This window comes from Chrysoperla carnea, chromosome 1, assembly GCF_905475395.1.
Source record: "Chrysoperla carnea chromosome 1, inChrCarn1.1, whole genome shotgun sequence".
NCBI classification, from domain to species: Eukaryota; Metazoa; Arthropoda; class Insecta; order Neuroptera; family Chrysopidae; genus Chrysoperla; species Chrysoperla carnea.
In genome coordinates, this window is record NC_058337.1 from 69,255,929 (window position 1) to 69,272,216 (window position 16,288).

Consider the following 16,288-nt stretch of genomic DNA (forward strand, 5'->3'; position numbering starts at 1 on the left):
CAAAGATAGATAAATTAGGTTATATAACAATAAAAAGAGATAAACACCCATACAAGAGTGGTTTCGAAACTCCGCACATGCGATCCTTTTAATTTTAATTTAACCTTCACAAAATATTTTTTTACCGATATATTCTCTGATATCTTTTTTAAATTTTGTATAATCTGTAGTGCTATCAACTAGTTTCAAACCACATTTTGATTAAAATATTCGTAATGAAGGAATGCATGTACAGTTAATTAAGGAAATGTAATTAATTCCTTTATATTTTATTTTAGTCTCATAATCTCGTGTCAAACTGTTTTTGTACAATTATATGATTTAAAGACTTTAAACTTGCTAAAAATTTATATTTTAATAATTATTTAATTTACCAATTAGTTTTTATATTTAAAGTTTAAAAAACGTGTTTGTCAAAGTTGAAGGTTCAAGTCCTAACCATGTAAGAATTTTTTTTTAAAATTTGTTTTATATTTTAGATATGTAAAATATGGATTCTAAAAGTGAAAATTCAAAAAATAAGAAAACAAGGGTCGATGAAAATAAATCAACGGTATCCAAGATAAAAGTTGTCCCTTTGGAAAAATTAAGAAATCCGAAAAATAGTAAGTAGTTTTGGAATATGTTTATTATCTTTGGATTTAAATTTTGAAAATATTTCCAGGTACATTGCCTTCTCCTACAAGGCATAGTAGTAGATCGAATGCGGGTAATAAATTAAATTCTATTTTATCTGCTACACACAAATTGAGAAAAGAGAAAATAGAGTCCACTAAAACACCTGAAACGAAATCTAAAACACCAGAAACGAAAGCTAAAACGCCAGAAACGAGAACTAAAACACCTGGAACGGGGACGAAAGCTAAAATATCAGAAACGAAGGCTAAAATACCGGAAAATAATTCACTAAATTCAGGAAAGACGAATATACAATTTATTAAAAAAGAACCTAATGAAGATCATACACCTGTAGAAAGTCTTAGAAGCATAATAAAACTGGAACCCCTAAGCGAAAATACAGAAAATGAATCAAATGTAGATACTACGGGGAGAAAACGAAAACGAAATGCTACAACGGAATCTAATAATAGCATTGAAAATGAACCTAGACGTAAAAGAAAAATTGATAACATAATAAAGAAGAAATCGGTTACATTTGCGATTGAAACGACAGAAATTTTAAGTAAAAATGATAATCGAAGAGAAGAATCAAATGTGAACAGTGCGATCACTCCGTACAAAACAAACATATCGCCAATGTCGAAAAAAAAGAAGAGAAATACAAAGCAGGTAGAAGTTGAAGATACGCCTTGTGAACAAATGTACGTGCATGATATGTTGGAGTTAAATCTTGGTGAAAATAGTGGAGATCAGCAACTAACAAGTCATACGGATACCGATGAGGATTACGTTATAAATGAAATAAAACCTTTAAAAAAAGTTAAGAAAAAAGGACGAAAGGCTAAAATAGAAGGTAAAGTTGAGATTTACATAGTATGATATTTAGAAAAGTACAGAAAAATTTGAAAATAATTATAATTTTAATAACACTAAATCAGTCGAAAACATTATAATAAATACTTAAGTAATTTTTAGTTTTTATATACAATTAAAGATCATAATTTTTTCTATCAGAAATATGAGTTCTGGAAATTTGTCTTACAATTAGATATTCTAGTTATTATAACCGAACAGAAACAGTTAAACTGACATTATATATTCATAAATTTCAAATTTCAGATGACGACGTACTATCATTTGACGAAGAAACTGGACAAGAATCAAGTAATATTAGTTTGGATATTAATTTTGAAATTGAAGTCGGTGCGGAGAAAAAGGGTAAACGTGGCCGGAAACCTGCATCTTTTCAAAAAGAAGACACTTTACAACCACCATTATACTATAAAATGAAAGATCGACCTGGACGGGGTGTACGATGTATCAAATGTAACACCTTAGTCCCAGAAGCGTTTTGGTTGAGACATAATTGTCAAATGCATAACAATCTAGCTTGGAGAGAGGGTGAAACACCTGTGGTAATAAAAATTTTCTGCTGCGAACTTAAGAATGTTCTATTAATTTTAAAATATTTGTAGGATTTATCTAGTCGGGAGCAAGTATTTCGACTATGGAATCAAGTAATTAAAAGTCAGTTGCCTTTAAAATGTGGACGTTGTGGCGATAAAAAGCTTTCGGCTATTGGGTTTTATTCTCACGTTAAATTGTGTGGTAAAGATTTAAATGTATGTATAAAACACGTTTTCTAGAAGGATAGCTAGTTAATTTCTTACCGTCATTCATAGCTACAATAATATGTTTTCAATTGGCGAATTCATTTCATTATATAACTTTTTCAATGCGATGATCGGGATTGGTGTTGCTACTTGTTCTAAATTTCTTACTTAAAATTAGCATACTTAAGTATTAATAATATTTATATACATATGCATCTGAGTAAAAATATTTCGCACCAGAGTATAGGATGAAACGAAATGGCGTGAAATACGCACTTTTCTCTGTGTAGTGCTGTAGTTTTTATTTTTAGTAACCAGTACATTATAACGTAGAATGTGTAAAGTACATTTTGGTTGAAAAGATCGTTTAATTCAAAATTTGTCTGTTCTTCCTTCAAAACAAGGTAAAAACACTTTTTTGGTTCGTCGAATTTCCATTATAAAAAATTTAAGAAGTTTATCTCTTTTTTGTTTGATGCATATTAAATATTCATAAAAATTCCTTTTTCAGGAGATTGAATCACAGCGAACAAGTTGTAAATTATGTGGGGCACGTTTCTTGGTTGTAAGCTTAAACGCACATATGCAGAATGTCCATTATAAAAATAAAGAAAAAGAGGATAATAACCATATTACCACAGATAATATAATCGACAACGCAATAAAACGACAAGCTGCTAACAAGTGAGTAATTCAATTAAAAAATCCTTGTCCTTATTAAACTTGCGTGTTCAGTTAGCTCTGCATTTGATTGGTACAGTGTGTTAATAGCTCTTGTTTATGCCTAGCAATTATAATCGATAACGATTGCAATAAAATTTTGATAAATATTTTAGTAAATTTAGCAAATTGACTAAAAAAGAACTTATAAAAGAAAAAATTAAATTAATGTATTTCTTTGCTTAGAAAACGATTACAAGGTACGTTACAATGAACTCTGAATTTGGATAGATATAGCTTTGCGTCGAAAAGGATTGGAGAATGGTAGAAGGGGGGGGGGTGTAATGGCATTCAAGCTATGAAAATTTTCATTTTTGGTGTCAGAAGTCTGTCATGATTTGTCCATTATCAAGGAATTCATTCAGTATAAGTTTTGCATTGGAACGAAAATCAACAACTTTGAAAGAGACATCGCATAGCGCCTGTGCATTGTCGGTTTAATCATATGGGCGATTCAAATAAAAGTTCGGTAATCAGGCTGTATGCATACTAATTTATTGACTGTATAATTTGTTCTTGTACAATTGTTGCCACAATTTTAATGAAAAATTCGAAAGAATTGTAGTATTTTTGTAGTATTTAATCATTTTTGTTTTTAAACATGATGTGCTGTTTGAAAATATTGTTTATAGAGCCGACAATGTTAAAGGGTTTACGTTGTTTTATGTCTGAGCTACAAATGACTGTTAAATCATTCATATTGATATTGCCGAATCTCCTACTGTAAGAGCTTGATTGGGCCGACCATATAGTAATAATGAAAAAATCCAATAATACTTAAAGACTTTAAATTCAATGTTTCAAAATTATTTATACTCATCTTTAAAATTTAAAAACCAAACAAAAAATGATATATTTTCTTTACAATTTTTCAGAGCGTTGAAAATTTTTAAAACTTTAGACAAAGAAACAGATAATATTACCGTAAGTATGATCACATTTATCGAACTTTATGATGTTATCGGAATGCTTTTGAATAATAAAAATGAACGTATAATTAGAAAGAAAAAGAGCATTTTAAATTAACATTTTTTCGAGAGAAATAATTTTAGCAGAAATTCAATGCGAAAATAAAAGTTTCACTCTCTTATGAGTATTTTAAACTGAATTCAAAAAGCACATTTCAAATAAAATATGTTGGTGTTTTGAAAAGGAACAACTTTTTAATCTTAAGTATTCTTCTACTTTTACCAGTAACGAGTCCGAGATGACTTTTCAAACAAAAGATGCTCGTGTTTTTATAAGGAACAACATTCTAATTTAAAGTGTTGCTTTTACCAGTAACGAGTTCGAGCTGACTTTTAGATGATCCTGGTGATGAAGGTCAAATTCAAGATGACTGAAAGATATCTCCCTTTAAGCCTAACATTTTTGATTTGAAAAGGTTTTTTGTATTTTAGTTAACCCACAAGATTTTTCTTATTATCGATTAAAACGGTTCATATTCAGGATGGATATTTACCTTTATTACAAATACAGAAAATTAATTCCCTTTTGAGGGTCTGCCCTTGCTTAGTTTTGCTTATAACTTTTGAATTTGATTTTTAATAACTAGATTTAAATTTTTATAGGATATGTACATGGATAATAAACGCGGTGCTAAAGCACCAAGATATTATATAAATGTATGGAAAAAACAAATTGCAAATGAAAAAGGTATGGCAAAATGTTTTTCACCGATTTGTGATTATCAAACGAAAATTCTTGATGAAATCTTAAAACACTACGATGAATGTAAATTTGCACCACAAAAAGTGTTTACATGTAAAAAATGTAATTACGAAAGTGCGCAAGAAGATGAAATTGTTTCGCATATAAAAACAGCACATCCGTGTGAAGAAAAACCCCGTGTGAAAAAAGAGATAGATAAAGAATTCATTGTAGAAGAGCATGCTGATAATGAAGAACAAGCTAATGATAAAATGCTTAATCAAGATCTAGAAATGTTACGATTAAATGAAAGATATATAAATTCACCGAAAATTCAAAGTAAAATATTTGTTTTTATTTGATTAGTGTTAAATTTTTATTATAGTATACAGATTACAACCAAGTATTTATTAAACATAGACTTTTTTATAACGTTGAAGTACTTGTACGAGATTCGGTAGTAAATCTAACCTACCTACTTCTCTCATAGCGTGAAGGTGGGGATGATTTCATTTGAAAGACAGGGAGTACTCTTCATTTTTTCTAATAATCGTCTCACCATGAAGAATTCATCTCAGGGTGTTGTTGAGAATGCCCAGAGAAGCTGTATTTTCGCATACAGATTCCTTGTTCGTGATGAAATCATATTTTCACTTCTTCCGGATATGTTGATCCAGGAAATAATCGATTGCTTTCTAGGAACAATAGAGTGTTCTTTCCTAGTCCAACAAATGCCAGTTGCTGAAAATAAATGATGTTACGAAATGAACAAAACTTAAGAGACGGTTTTTCAAATGAGATTGTCCACTATCTTGTCCGATCACCCTTTCTCATTTGAATACAAGTACAAGAAATAAAATACGTATTTTATTTCGTATTAATGAAAAAGATAAGACAATTTATTTGTAAAAATTATTTTTATTTATTATAAATCCAGAAAGGTAAATCGGAACGGAATTCCTAAAATTGAAAATTAATTTTGGTACATATACTCAAATTCATTGCTATAAATTTTATTTACTGTCTAATTTTTTAGCGCTACATGGACATTCTGTCCTGTATGACGAGAAAGAATGCGGAAATATGTCTGACTTGTTATTTTAATTACTATTATGATCATTTTCTGTATTCATTGTGCGTACCAGGATTCTGAGGCTATTTTGCAAATAATTTTTATTCTGACGAAAAATTATTTGACTCAAGAATCAGTAATACTTTACAATATTCAAGTTTTGCATTGTAGTCTGTATATATATGTCAAGTGAGCTTGATTCTATAATTTTTTTCATTTGCATCTTTTTTCAGAACAATGCTATAAATTTGACTTTCTATTGCAATCTAAAGAAGCAACATTACCAATGTATTCATTTTCTGGTATTATTTTATGGACAAGACAATTGTAAGTAACTTAAAAAAATTTATCTTTAGATAGGATTGGGAACATACATTAATTTAGAAAGTAATAGATTGGAAAAACGAACTTGAATATCTGTTAGAAAATAGTTCAATTCAAATCGATTAAAAATTTTCACTCGTAATGAATAGGAATGATTCGGAAAATAAATTTAAGTATACTTTACATTCCAATTTAATCCCATTCAAATATTGAAGCGAAATGAATGCGAATGTATAGGGAAAAAATTCTAATTATGTATTTTTTCGATTCAAAGTCAATCAAATAATTTAGCGCCGAGGGCATTTTATTTTCCAGCTTATTTTATATGGTCCTTGCATTTACTACAAGCCCATACAAATGCTCGTGGGAAAAAATTTGTGACGAAAATAAGTAGTTGAAATACGAAGATGCGCGAATGTTCCCGAGCGTGCACATTTGAGCCCTAATTGTATTGACGATTCGTGATCAGTGTGTACACTGTACATAGCAGGTGTTGACAGTTATTGCGCACTTGGGTATAATTGCGTATGGTCGTATTTGATCTAACTACTTATTTTCGCCCCCAGATGTTTTATTACGAAATTTGGCTGACTAGCGGTCCATGTACAGGAATTCTCAACCTTTTTTTGTTACCGCACACTTTTAACCATTATATAATTTTTACTATATTTCTAAAATTGGGCGGCGCACAAAAGTGCCGCAGTACAGTGGTTGAGAATCACTGTACTTGAAAGTCAATGGGTCTTTGTCAATTTGTTTGTTTGAATTTGATCAATTAGACTTATGGGCTATGGCGTTTGTGGTTCTATCATGGCGGCGGTGCCATGTCACTCATAGCCTTTCTCATAGCTCATTTTGATATCGCCAGGTCAGGAATCTCCTATATTACGTAGGGGATATATTTTCGGAAGAACCAGAGTCTATTGGTTAGAATGATGTTTCATACACATTGTTAAAGACTTCATAATCTAAACTAACTCATAAACTAAAAACTCTAAAATTATGTTACATTTAAATTGGGTTGATAAAAAAAACATCGGCTTTGGACGTAAAGTGTTCACTATTTTTTCCGTCCAAAATGTTTACATTACTTGAAATAACTTACTACAAACTAAAGTAAGAAGACTTAAAAAGAAGATTCATGAATTTTACATGTTTTAGCCGAGAATTGCATTACTCAAACTTGTTGTTTACGGAATATCTAAAAACAAAATGGTTGCCTGTTGATAAATATCAAATTGAAAAATATTTACCCGAAGTCAAAAAGTCAATACATACATCACAAATATTAATGAGACAACAAATTCCAGATATTCGTACATATGAACATCGATGGAAAGAATACAATTTATTTGAGACAGACGTTACATCGAATATTGCAACAATATTTTGTGGTGGACCTGTATGTAGTATGGCATGGGTGCCGATGTTGTCATCCTTAGATAAAGAGCAATATTTAGCTGTATTTTGTAAACCAAATATGAAAGATTCTTTTAAACTTGGTTACTCATATACAGGAGCTGGTTTAATTCAGATTTGGAATTTTGGTGTTTTAATTAACAAGTAAGGAACAATTCGGTCTCTCAAAAATCAATTTTTAATATTATTAATTTGTAAAGGTCTACATGTGAAACAACACCTAAGCTGGCATTGGGAATTGCACACGATTATGGTATAATTTGGCATATGGAATGGTGTCCATCAGGATGTTATCAAGAAAATGAACGGCTTGGTTTACTAGCGTTAGCAACGTCCACGGGATTTGTTTATATTATTTCAGTCCCTTTCCCGAATCAATTAAGGTGGGTGGAAAACTATTATTTTTGAACACAGTTTAGTCCAAGTCTTGAGTTCCATTTATACCACTTCCCGTTATCAAGTTGAAATTTAATAAACTGCAGAACTTTGTGAAGTCAAATTTATCAGGCTCATGTTGGCTTACTTTTTGTTTTCAAAATAAAATTTTGATTTCATACAAATGTTTTAACATTGTTTGTGCCACATTTTTACAAATGTTTTAATGTCCATTGCTCACACGGGGATGCGTAATACAATCTACGACGAAATGATCCAATTGATATTTTCGACAACTTTGAAGAAAGCAATTAAGGCAACAAATATACAAGATTTTCAAATTATTTTTTAATTTTGAATCCGGGAAAAAGTAACAATTTTAGCATGCCGTTGTGATTGATAAATAATTAAAACATTAATTTTTTTATTTTTAATATATTTTTACAATGATTTCAGTCCAAAAAGTAAATGAATTTGAAAACGCATAATTAAAAATATATATCAACATTTATCCTCATAAAGCATTTTTGACTAAAAATGGCGTCGTTGCCTTGATACATTTTTGAGGAATCTGGGGTTAGTTACAGAGGCGAAAAAATTTTTTAATTGAAAAAAAGCGTATAAATGTTAAAAATATTTTTAAAAGCAAGGATATATTTATTTTAAAAATATTAAACAGACTTCAGTCGATTTGAGCTAATGGAAAACTCCCAAAATTAGGTCATTTTTCATATTTTACTAAATTTTGCTTGTATTATATTTCTGGGTTGATATTATTGTATAAGTTTAGTCTGTGCCTTGCATCAAACTTATATAAATAATGTATTATATATGTATTATATAAAAAAGAAGATTTGAAAAAAATCTTCTCCACTGGATATAAAAATTTAGTAAACCTTGTTACTGTTTTTTCACATGATACAAAGATGATTGAAAATAATTTTTTGTCTTTCTTATTTTAGTGCTACTAATACTAATTTACCAGTTTACAAAACTAAACCAATATATCAATTAAAACTTCAAGATAAGACTTCGAAATTATTAGGTGATACTGAAATGCAAGTTACAAAATTAAAATGGAGTAAACAATCGGGGCATGATGTTTTAATCGCTGGATATTCAAATGGAATGGTTGCAATATGGAATTTAAAAAATACATCACCATTATTACACGAAATTAAAGATGAGTGTATACATTTATTGCCATATGTGTGTTTTCAAGCACATGCTTCAGCTGTGTTAGGTATAGAAAATTTCATGTTCAAGCGTTTATTTATTTTTCATTTTATTTATTTTTTTGTATAAAACAGGGAAGGGTATAGGCAAAGTGCGGTTTGGGCTAAAGACATGCCGCATAGCTTTAATTTTGTAATAGACCTAATATAAAATATATTAGAAACATTTGTCACAGGTAACGAAAGAACGTTTTCAAATCAATTTGATGAAACCAATTCTTCTTAAATTGGATAATTTTTGCGAATAATTTGTATTCTTTGTATAAAATTCTATGTTTCTTAAATTTATAACTTATATATTGCATAATAATGGGGTTTAACCTCCGTATCTCTGACATATACGCCTATAACAGAGGCCACCCACATCATTATTTGTGAATCTTTATTTATTTAATTACAAATTATATTAGAGCCTAAAGTGGCCGAGCGGTCTAAGGCATTAGTTATAGACCGTTAGTTTACTTAGACTTAGGTTGCGGGTTCGAATCCAGGCAGCGGCAGTGTGAACAATTATAATGGGAGGGCAGAATTGATCACATTGTCGTCGCTTGGATAAGAACGTAGTAACCGACTCCACCCACATCAAAAATGTAATTGTAAATATAATTTTTAAATAAAGAGTCACAAATAATGATGTGGGTGGCCTCTGTTATAGGCGTATATGTCAGAGAAACGGAGGTTAAACCCCATTATTATTTATTACTTATATATTCGTCTGTTTTCATAAGTTTTCTCTCAAAATTTTGTTACCAAGATCCGTTCTTTACTGTACTAAGCCTAAATCCACCCCTGGTTTAGAGAATAGAAATAGGAATAAACACTTTACACTTTGAATTTTTAAGTTGTCGATTTACCAAATACTAATGATGTACGATGGCTATTAACTGCATCCCATGATCAACTCACCAAATTTTGGGATTTAAATGATACGCGATATCCAATTGGCGACTATAAACGTGGTATTGTGACCGATGGATATTGGTGTCCCCATTGGAATTGTGCTATTGTATGCTTTGATGATGTTTTAATGCAATGTAAGGATTTATTTTTAATTATTTTTAAATATTCAATTTTTTTTCCAAACAATAAGATATGATAAGATTATAAGCTGTGATAAAAATTGGCTTATTTTGCTGATTACTAAAATTTCCATTTAAAAAAATATTAATCCGGAAATTTAAAATTTTATGTTTTCCTCTTACAAAGTAGTACGCGGTCTCATGTTTTATTATGTAAAAAGTTATTAGCAGAAACGTTATTGTCATATGATACAAGTGAAACTATTTTATTTTGTAAACAGTGGAATATCCAGGAAAACGGTAAAATTGGAATTCTGGATTATTACGAACTATGTTTTCATAATTAATAACACAACACTTTCGATTCGATCGTTTTTACTCATTTTATTTACTCATTTTAAATCTTTATTGAATTCCACTTGTAACATATGACAATGACGTTTCTGCTAGCCACTTTTTAGGCTAATCAACCCTCATTTTTCTGAAATAAAACACGAGATGGCGCAAAGGTCACCCGCCAAAAATACTTTACTAGTGTATGTGTATTCGTTGTATGCGTAGTCATGATACAATAAAAGCGATGCCAGCGTTTCCAGTGAAAAGTTTTGGCGTGAAAAGAGGCTGTTATGACTAGTTTTCAATTCTTTACATGTTAATGTTACAGTAAATGTCAAATTAAAATTATTGAAAAACACTAATTAATTAAACTTAATGCATTAAAAGTTGTGAAAATAAGAAATCAAATTGCGCAAATATTATTTTTCAAATGTAAATTATTATAATTATTTATTTAAATTTGTGAGACAATATTATTAAATTTTCAATGTTAGTCATAAATGCAATCCATACAATTATATATGCATCCATACAATTCTATAATTAAATTAGAGTATCGTTACCATGGAAACGCCTCCAATAAAACTCATACACGGTGCGAATACGATATATCAAAATCAATTCATGCATCAAATTTCATTTCAAGAAGACAAAATTGTGGTCGCTAGAGTTAGCTAGAGTGTGTACATTTTACAGGCTCATATGTCTATATACCATAATTACTGCTTTTTGACCAAATAATTGACTTTTATCCAATAGGTTTAAAAGTACAATATACGTCCTAAATCTTCCCACGGAGAGAAATGTTTTTTTTTTAAGATTAACAAAATAATTATGCATAAATTTGATTTCCAAAAATGTTACCAATTTCTCACTAAAATATGCTAAAAAAGGACGAATCTCGTAATGTTCAATAATCCTTAGAAGTTATTTTGATATAAAAAATACTGACTTGTATGATGACACAAAATATTAAAATATTTTTTTTTTGATTATCCAAATGAACCCTTCCCCCATGCATGCAAAATCCCCCTTACTTAAACTTTTTTGGGTTTACTTTTGTTAGTTATATGTTTTTTTTTTTTTTTTTTTTTTTTTAATCATTAAGATTTAATTAAACCAATGTATTGGGCTAATTCTAAAATGTTTCAAGCTGAATAATAAATGTAATTTTATTTTGTAGCTTTAACCGTTACAACTTTAATATCATGCCGTGATTTTGGCTATAAACCAGTACCATTACTTCGAAACAATTCACCATGTAAATGTTTAGCTGTTAATGAATGGATGAATGGAATTGCTCAAGGGTCGGTTGCTGGTGAATGGCAATTAACATTTCCAACACAAATGTTTTATGGTTTAGAAAATGAAAAAAATTTAAGGCATAGACGTTCAGTAAGTGTATGGATTTTAAATTTTTTTTCGAAATAGGCTTATGGTTTTTATTTTTAGCTAGGTGGATTTACTGAATATCTTGATCGTACTAAAACACCCGAAGAACTAATAAAATATGATGAAAAGAAAAAGAAATTAGCAAAAACAGATTTGCAAGAGTTTTCAAAATTATCTGATGATGATATTGAAGTTTTACCATTTCTTTATGAAGATGCTGTGGAAAAATATGGCGTTGTATTCTGCGATTTTGATTTGGTATGTTTTATTTTCAATGTATTAAGATTTTTGTAAATGTGATGTAGGCAATTAATTCGAAAAATAACTTTTATCGTGCAAAATGTTTAAAGAAACGTTGTTAGATCAAAGAAGCATGTCCGAGTGATGTTGATTATAGCCCTTATCTTCAGCATCATTTTGAATTGACGAGCACCAATTTTTTGTTCATAAATGGAAGGATAAAACGTATATATAAATTTTATAATAAAAACGGTTTCAATTTTTATTTTTTCATATAAAAGGTATATACAAATTTTAGTCTTATCTCTTTCCTAATGAAGTTGTATTTCTACAATTATGTAATTATGTGCTTATTTACACTTTTTTGCATGTTCCTCCTGTTATTACTTATATTTTCTGAAACGTAAATCTTCAATTTATTTTGAGTAGTTAAAATTCGGTTGAGTAGAATTACACGACGTCATCCGTTGGTGGTATAGCACGACAACTTCATGTGAATAACTGCTTTTTTCTTTGCAGAGTACAAAAGATGCGATACCAAAACAAGCATTCGAACGGATTCATAATCCGGAGTTATTAAAAGACTTTCCCTATGATATGTATCCTATTATATCATTGAATAAACTTGCATGGAATCCAAACGAAGATAGTTATCGATACATAGCCATTGGATATGAGGCTGGTTTTGTACGATTACAATGTGTTAAATTTATGCGTAGTAAAATTGATTAACAAGTGGGTAACTTTAACGTTGCATACATAAAGTATGCTTATATTATAAAGACTGAATCAGGATAATCTTTCCACAAATCAGAGGAATATTCTACACACGGAACCATCAAATTTTACTAAGATTATCGAATTTATCTAAATCGGAAACTATTGGGATATAAGCTAAAACTAAGAACACTTAATGTTCTTGGCTTAATATCTATCTATATTTTATTAAACGCCTGCTGAAACCAAATTTAAGCTTGTTATTGTAGAATGTTTACTTTACATATGGTGTGTTTATCCTGATTTCCGGTAATATAAAATAAGGTATTCTTATTGTGGGGGCAGTATCAAGCAGAGGCAAATCTTGTATGTACCAAGTTTATTTAGTTATTCAATATACTCGAGTTTGCGGTCTGATACAATTTCTATTATGTATTTAATCATTGGGATACCGTGTATTATCTTATACAAGTTAATCTAATATTTGTAAAATTGTATTTAATTAATAATTAAGCTTCTAAATATCAAATGATTTCATATGGAACATTAGGTATATTTTCTATAACTTAATAATGTATAGTTTTAGTGTACATTCTGTATAAATTTAATGAACTTACAATGTTTTAATTGTACGAAATTATCCAATTTTTGTGATAATTGTATTTTTGTAAAAATAAACTTATTTGTGTAAGAATCTAAGTTACGTTTTTAAGAATTGAAAAAATCTTGTTCAAAAAAACCTGACTATGGAATGTTTGCTTTGGGAAATATATCATCCCGGTAAAGATAGATTATGTGTTTCACCCTAAATAATTTAATACAGGTTCGTAACTTATGAGGACACCTCTTTTCGGTATCATAATGGACCATATACAGCGCCGGATCTACCCCCAAATCAAGGTAGAGCGAGATCGTCTTTCGGCGCCTTTTTTCCAAAAATTAACTTGTATTTCAATAATAAACACTTAAAATGCTCCACTTTCTCCCGCTTCACTTGCTCCTTTCTTGGTTCGGCGCTGACCCTATGGTCTAAGAGTGTATCACCCCAGGACAGCCACTTTTAATCTTATTTAATAATGAAGTCTCGTTCAACTTGTTTCAGCTGGTTCTAGAAAAGCATGAAAAGCATGTGAACTTTCTCCCACTATTAGATCAATTAAGATATAATTTAGTCATAGATCATAGCCTCCTTGTCTTGATCTGGTCACAAAACTTTTTGAACAACTCTGAATTTGCTTCTTTTGAATAGGATCGTATTAAAAAAACAAACGAAAATAAATACAAATTATTTTATTAAAAAATTAATTTAAAAAGAAAATTTTGTGGCTGCATTCTATTTTTATGTGGTAGGTTTTTAACGTTGCGTTCAGAGCTGTACTTCATATTTTTTATAATGCTGATTCTATAAATTCATCTAAAACATAAAACTCGTTTATTAAAAGAAATCAGAGAAATTAAAATTGTAATAATTAACTTACATTTGATATCAAACTCTGAGTGTAGAATCTTTTCACAAAATTGAATAATTTGATCTTGAAATATTCCTCAAACTTTAGCTAATAAAAGAAAAAAGATGGATAAATTATATCACATAACGAGTTTTTAAGCGGTAAATATTGTTAAAAATTTTAATTGAGCAGTAGTTTTAGTATTATTTTTCCAGTGTTCATACTCTCCATTGAAGCACTCTTTACAACAGAGAAGTATGTTGCACGCCGAATATCGGTAAAAGTATAGTAATTTTCGAAAGTTCTTTAGGTGAATTTTTGAATTTTATTAGATGCTAACGAAGCTTTTTTATTTCACCCCAAGCTTGTATTGCTTAGAATAAGTAAGTAAAAATTGGTTTTTTTAAAATTCCAGATCCAGGTGCAATATCTCGAAAAATTTGATAAAAATCTCTTTGGGGATCTTTGACAGGGGCTACCAAGATTATGTAAATAAATTTTTAGGCTGATCAAACGCAAGACGTTCCAACCTTCTAAAAAGTGGTGAGGGTCATTTTCCAATTTTCAATCTACAAAATTCTGAAGTCTCAGGAATTACGAATCAGCTACAGATTTCGTTCCTTATATTTTGCACGCGCAAATCTCTTCAGAACCTGCTACACTAAATATGATGTTTAAAAATTATTAAAATAAAAAAGTATATTTACCAAAATTGTACAAACATTCGGATACCTTTTAAAATATATGATCGATCATAAGATGAATTATGATTCAATAACTCAGTTATGATTCCATATTCCCCACTTTCAACACATTATAATCCGTTAGAATAATCATCGAATAATTAATAAAGAATAGATTAAAATTTTACAATTAATTTTCGAACTAAGTTAATAATTAAATTTTTCTTAAACTAATGCTGAATTAAAATGTAGAGTTATTATTATTTTTTAATACTATTTCTTAGATCGTATGTTTGTAACACGTTCGGATGTATAGGCTCCCTTGATTTTGGTTCACTATGCTGTTTACGTAAACTTAAAAAACGTCGTTTACTTCGCGATTGTCGTTTTTTATTTTCATATAATTTCGTATCATCGACACTAGATTTTTTAGTTTCTGGTACTGTATAACATAAATCGGTGTTAATCGTTTCATCATCCAAAAGTAATTCTTCATTAGCTGCGATTAATTTTTTTTCCTTGTATGAATCGTGCAAATGTTGTGATGCCTTTGAAAATCGTACGGGTCGTAAACGATTATATCCTTGATTGAAAGTTAACAATTGATTAATTCGATACGATAAAACATCTGCTTCTTTTGTACACCAATTTAATGTTTTTGAATTAAATTTTAAGGCCATATTTATTATGTTTATAAATATTTCTCAAAAGAGTGTTCAATTCGTTTAAGTTATTATAGACACCACTAATGAATTTAACTAAAAGGTAATTTAAATAAATTGTATTATATTATACTAGAAAAACTAATGAAAAGTGCGCGTATATCCACGTTTTTTTTCTATTTAAAGGTAATTTAATTATTCTACTTAGTCAGTAGCGAACTTCATCGAAACAATTATTTCTCTAGGTATTTAATAATTTTGCAACAATATTTTCTAACCGAAAACTTACTTTGATTAAAAAAACATTTTCCTGAATAAAATTTTTTTAAACTTATTAAAAAAATGAATATTTTTATTGATATGATTTTTGGAATCTACATGTTTTGAAAGAAATTTTTTGGTCTCAACTCCTGGTTATCATTTCTTCTATCGACGCATACATTTGAATACTTATATTCCCTCAGTTTTGTTTTTATTAAAGGGATGAAAATTATAAAAATATTCGAGGTAAAAAATATTTATATTATATTACAAACTCCAAAAACCGCCTTTGAAATAAATTTATTAATAGTATTGTTACAAGAGAGAAGCCTTAGCAAATTTTAATAATTGAAAATTATATATTTATTAAAAATATTAATTATGTAATATTTTACCAAAAACCGATTTAATAAGATTTACAGATGATCATTACGACAAAATTAAGTGTAGGCTGGGTTAAATCATTTCTTATTAGGTAATTCAATATTTTCTTTCCTTGAA

At 29.3% G+C, this 16,288-nt stretch overlaps 1 protein-coding gene and 1 long non-coding RNA gene across 3 annotated transcripts; one reads left to right on the forward strand and one right to left on the reverse strand.

Moving 5' to 3' along the window:
- The first annotated feature begins 115 nt into the window (after positions 1 to 115).
- Positions 116 to 13,183, forward strand: LOC123305544. Of its 2 annotated transcripts, XM_044887294.1 has the most exons (16): positions 116 to 249; positions 480 to 605; positions 665 to 1,474; positions 1,741 to 2,036; positions 2,097 to 2,243; positions 2,746 to 2,918; positions 3,830 to 3,878; positions 4,526 to 4,943; positions 5,910 to 6,003; positions 7,162 to 7,563; positions 7,620 to 7,802; positions 8,757 to 9,037; positions 9,872 to 10,063; positions 11,568 to 11,779; positions 11,837 to 12,034; positions 12,536 to 13,183. In XM_044887294.1, the coding sequence occupies exons 2-16, from the start codon at positions 491 to 493 to the stop codon at positions 12,746 to 12,748; spliced, it is 3,783 nt and encodes a 1,260-aa protein (XP_044743229.1). In that variant the 5' UTR covers positions 116 to 249; positions 480 to 490; the 3' UTR covers positions 12,749 to 13,183. The 2 variants fall into 2 exon arrangements, with proteins under 2 accessions (XP_044743229.1, XP_044743230.1); XM_044887295.1 differs by lacking the exon at positions 12,536 to 13,183 and having other exon boundaries at positions 11,841 to 11,956.
- Positions 13,184 to 14,008: 825 nt separating this feature from the next.
- On the reverse strand, positions 14,009 to 15,049 carry LOC123290425. The gene is made up of 3 exons (XR_006534873.1): positions 14,889 to 15,049; positions 14,212 to 14,289; positions 14,009 to 14,147 (listed from the first exon to the last, which is right to left on the reverse strand). It is a non-coding gene; the product is annotated as an uncharacterized LOC123290425 (long non-coding RNA).
- Positions 15,050 to 16,288: the final 1,239 nt, after the last annotated feature.